At 36.6% G+C, this 4,906-nt stretch overlaps 1 protein-coding gene across 2 annotated transcripts in view; it reads left to right on the top strand.

The window, feature by feature from the left end:
* Window positions 1–223: 223 nt before the first annotated feature.
* LOC104097387 (ABC transporter E family member 2) overlaps window positions 224–4,906 on the top strand; it is a 6,089-nt gene continuing 1,406 nt past the window's right edge. For both annotated transcript variants that reach the window (XM_009603942.4, XM_070182412.1), the window contains exons 1-10: window positions 224–366; window positions 445–585; window positions 2,084–2,169; window positions 2,264–2,361; window positions 2,451–2,568; window positions 2,652–2,741; window positions 3,261–3,565; window positions 3,654–3,849; window positions 3,919–4,104; window positions 4,203–4,472. In XM_009603942.4, coding sequence (XP_009602237.1) covers window positions 480–585; window positions 2,084–2,169; window positions 2,264–2,361; window positions 2,451–2,568; window positions 2,652–2,741; window positions 3,261–3,565; window positions 3,654–3,849; window positions 3,919–4,104; window positions 4,203–4,472 — 1,455 coding nt within the window. In that variant the 5' untranslated portion in view covers window positions 224–366; window positions 445–479. The remainder of the gene's footprint in view (window positions 367–444; window positions 586–2,083; window positions 2,170–2,263; window positions 2,362–2,450; window positions 2,569–2,651; window positions 2,742–3,260; window positions 3,566–3,653; window positions 3,850–3,918; window positions 4,105–4,202; window positions 4,473–4,906) is intronic.

Raw genomic sequence — 4,906 nt, 5'->3', positions numbered from 1 at the left:
ATACATGATAATTATTTTTTCTCACTAATATAATTTATATTCACATATACTTTTAAGTGATACATAAGTTCTCTTATAATGCATGATTATTCAATTCCTATTCTTACTTGAAGTGGGACAATACCACATATATAAGCAGTGCGATTGTGGAAGATGTTTTACTAAACCAATTACATATTCTAAGTCGGTTTTATTTGATATTAAGGTTTTTCCCAAATTAGGAGACTGAAAAACGGAAGGTAACATAAGGAAACTCGAAATCACTAGGGCCGTCTCTTAGGGCACTAGGGCAAAAACACATAACATAGCCACATTCCGTGCCACCCACACTCTCTCCCTCTTACGCTCTCATCTCTCTATCTTAAGGTATAACTCTTCCCCTTTCTCTCTCTAATAAATCTGCAATTTCTTCATTTAATTTTGATTTTTTTGTATGAAACTTAGGGTTTGGAGAATCAGATCGGTGAAGAGAGACAGACATGTCGGATCAGAGATTGACCCGTATCGCTATCGTTAGCGCCGACAAGTGCAAGCCCAAAAAGTGCCGCCAAGAATGCAAGAAAAGCTGTCCTGTCGTTAAAACTGGTATATACTAATTCGATTTCTTATACGTAATTTTATTGCTATAATTGTGTATTTTGCTTAATTGTTTAGCTTAGGTTTTGTTGGTGATAATTTTCAATTTTAAGTACTTACAGTTTTTTTGTCTTTTTTTTTTGTGTATTTTGAGCTATGCATATATAACAAGACTTTTTTATGAATTGATTGGTTAAAGTTGTATCATGTATGTGGATTGGTTTTTTTTAGGTAAAACAATGAGGGCGATCATTTACTATGATTAGGTGTATATATTTTTGCTGTCAAAGTTTTGAGCTTTGCAACACCCAAGGGTGTACTGTGACCTAGAGGTCAATGGAGTGGGAGGAGAACCATGAGGGTTTAGGTTCAAATTTAAGCGGCGCAAAAATAAACTAGGCGATATCTTCCAACCCGCCTAAGCTTTGTTGGCAGAGTTGTCCTGCTTGATGGATGGAATGGTTGAGGCTTGCCCAAGCTGGACTGGACATCATTTTGTATGAGATTATTTACTACACAGTGTTGCTTACTGAAAAAGGGGGATTTATGTGCTACACCTTGCGTAATTTATTGTGAAGTACATCATTATATGAGTTATTAGGTTAAAATTTGTTTTTGCCTTGGAAGCTGATGACGTTATTGTGGTTCTAATTTTGTTAAGTTTATAATGTCGTCTAGAATAAAGGTTTTAACTTTATGTTTTATAGTAGTGGAAGTTGAATTCAGCCTAGTGGTGTGGACAGTTCTGTGAATACACTGGGTGAGTTTTGCGGGATGTTGGGATTGTTTTTTACATTTGTTCTGGAATTTTTCCTAAAACTATTATATCGATAAATTAAAAGATGTCCTACCACTTTGTTTTCGGTGGATAGACATGCATTACAGTTGTCCCTGATACCAATAAAGAAAAGTAAAAAATGAAAAAGATAAAACAAAAAACGTCCTGGAAGCTTCTTCTGTCACCTTGAAATTGCATCGGAGTCCTTTGTTGGAGAAAGGTAGAATGCGGCTGCCAAAACTTTGGAGGAATGGATGTTCTTCTCTCATTGGGAACAGATATTCAAGAAGTATATGTAGGGTTTATCTTTTGGCTAGGGAAGTTTTTTTTGTCATTGGGATTGAGGTATAGTTGATTCATTGTCGGAATAAATCATGAGTGTGGGGAATATGTGTAACATTACTCACTCTATCCCAATTTATGTAATGCACTTTCCTCTGTCCAAAAAGAGTGATACTTTTTTGTACTTAGAAACAATTTAACTTTGAACTTCCCATTAATGGTCATTTTACCATTAATGAGATGATTTACAGTCCACAAATATCTATGGCTTGTTTTAGACCCACTAGTTTCAAAAGTCTTTCTTTCTTAAGCTCCGTGCCTAAAGTGCATCACATAAAATGGGATGGAGGGAGTACTTCATATAGCAGGGAAATGTGCTTGCTCATTTTTATTATTTGACAGCATTTAGATAAATCTTCTTCAATCAATTAAGCTTTGTTTATGCAGGTAAATTATGTATAGAGGTCACTCCAGCTGCGAAGATTGCTTTCATCTCAGAGGAGCTGTGTATTGGATGTGGTATATGTGTTAAGGTTTGTATATATTACAAACAAAATAAAATATGGGAGACATTTTGCTACAGATTGGTCATTGTTCCTGCTTACTGGTATTTTATTGACAATACAGAAATGCCCATTTGAAGCAATTCAGATCATCAATCTGCCAAAAGATTTAGACAAGGATACAACCCATCGTTACGGTCCTAACACCTTTAAATTGCACAGGTGTGTTGAAGCTGCATCTCTTCTGGATAAGCCTCTTGCTGATCAGATATTTGATATTTTTATAAAGTGAATTCTTGAAATATTTGCAGGTTACCCGTCCCTAGGCCAGGGCAGGTTCTTGGTCTGGTTGGAACAAATGGTATTGGAAAGTCAACCGCCCTTAAAGTTTTGGCTGGAAAATTGAAACCAAACTTGGGACGCTTCAGTGTACTATTCTTTGGCATCTTCTTCACTGGTCAATTCATGGCCATACAGCTTGCTTATCCTTTTTCTTAAATTTTCTGTGACAGAACCCACCTGATTGGCAAGAGATCTTGACTCACTTTCGAGGATCTGAACTGCAGAACTACTTCACTCGCATTCTGGAAGATAACTTGAAGGTGCCTTCTGATTCAGTGTTTCAGTTATCCTAATTGTCATAGCTTTTTCTTAGTTGGTTTCTTTCTGAGCGACACTCACCTTTGGATATACATAATGCCTCTTGCACTTTTGTATCAAGGATAATTGGCTATTGTAAAAATAAGTAAAAATTTCAAGCAAAAGGGATTTAGTTGTCTGACTATGAGGGCATTGTAGCTCTCAAAACTCAAAAGTAGGTGTTCTTCCTCTGTATAGTTGTGATTGGTCAAATGGTTACTAGCGAATCTGCTACATCCAAATAAATTATTCAGTAGGCCATTTATTTTGAATGATAAAGAATGTTTGACGTTCTACAATGACGACCAAGTGTATCATTCAAAAAATTGTTGAACAACGTAATTTTAAAAATCATCACACCACTTATATATCAAGATGTTTTTTTTTTCTTTAGCTCGTTATTTGTTGCATCCAATTACCTTTGCTCTTGATCATTCATATAGTATTCTATTCATTTGTAATTTGAACCTTCTTTCAAACAGGCTATTATCAAGCCTCAGTATGTTGACCATATTCCAAAGGCAGTTCAAGGAAATGTGGGACAAGTGCTTGACCAAAAAGATGAGAGAGATGTGAAGGCACAACTTTGTGTTGATCTAGAGCTGAATCAGGTTTTGGATCGTAATGTAGGTGATCTATCTGGTGGAGAGCTTCAGAGGTTTGCTATTGCTGTTGTTGCAATACAAAATGCAGAGATATACATGTTTGATGAGCCCTCGAGTTACCTTGATGTGAAGCAGAGGCTTAAAGCTGCCCAAGTTATCAGATCCTTGCTTCGACCAAATAGGTTCTTTTTCATGCTCCTCTGACTTTTAAACATTCAAACTTTCAATTTATCATTCCACATACTCTGAAATTTTTCTTCTATGTTTCAGCTATGTCATTGTGGTGGAGCATGATCTTAGTGTACTTGATTATTTGTCGGATTTCATTTGCTGCTTATATGGGAAGCCTGGTGCATATGGAGTTGTCACCCTACCCTTCTCAGTCAGGGAAGGAATTAATATATTTTTGGCTGGATTTGTGCCTACAGAAAATCTACGTTTCCGTGATGAATCTCTTACTTTTAAGGTACATTCAGATTCTTGTGTAACCCATAGGTCACGGCAATATTATCTTATTGTTTATATTTTTCCATAGGTTGCTGAGACCCCACAAGAGGCGGCTGAGGAAATTGAAACATATGCACGTTACAGATATCCAACCATGACTAAGACTCAGGGTAATTTCAAGCTTAAGGTTGCCGAGGGTGAATTTACTGATTCACAGATTGTTGTGATGCTTGGTGAGAATGGAACCGGGAAGACAACCTTTATTCGCATGCTGGTACACTTTGCATACAAATATATCATGTCTGAAATGCCTGTTGTTTCCTGTCTTCTGTGTTACAAATAGTCTTACACTTGTGGATCTGAATACTGCAGGCTGGTCTATTAAAGCCTGATGTGGTGGAAGGATCTGATACGGATATACCAGAGTTCAATGTTTCATACAAGCCCCAGAAAATTAGTCCAAAATTTCCATCCACCGTGAGGCATTTGCTACATCAAAAGATACGTGATTCTTATATGCACCCCCAGTTCTGTTCAGATGTGATGAAGCCTCTCCAAATTGAGCAATTGATGGATCAAGAAGTTGTGAATCTTTCTGGTGGAGAGTTGCAAAGAGTTGCCTTAGCCCTGTGCCTTGGAAAGGTAATTTTTGCTAACTCTGTAGATATGCTGCTTTGGTTGTTTTGTACAATCTGGTAGATGTCTTGGTCCAATCATAACAGAGGCTGCCTTTCGATTCTTTGCTATCACTATGACAGATATTCAAACTTTTTCCTGATATCTTTTTTCTCCCTCCTTGTTTTACTTTACAGTATCCTGCTTTTCCAGAATGGTCTTGCTAATATTGGCTATCAGAGCATAATCTCATTAGTATCATCACAGATTAAGCTTTAGAATGGATGATCAAACTATTAATTTTGATCAAACCATTATTAGATCTTCTGTTACGTCAATCTCTTTATGGCGATTGATGTACTTTATGTGTTGTTGCATTGTAAAGGCTCTGATCCAACTTTGCAAAAGGACTACCCATCTGTTTGTTTAATGTTGTAACAATTTTTCTTGGTTTATCATTT

This window comes from Nicotiana tomentosiformis, chromosome 8 (genome assembly GCF_000390325.3).
Source record: "Nicotiana tomentosiformis chromosome 8, ASM39032v3, whole genome shotgun sequence".
Lineage (NCBI taxonomy): Eukaryota > Viridiplantae > Streptophyta > Magnoliopsida > Solanales > Solanaceae > Nicotiana > Nicotiana tomentosiformis.
This window is presented reverse-complemented; position numbering and strand designations above follow the sequence as displayed.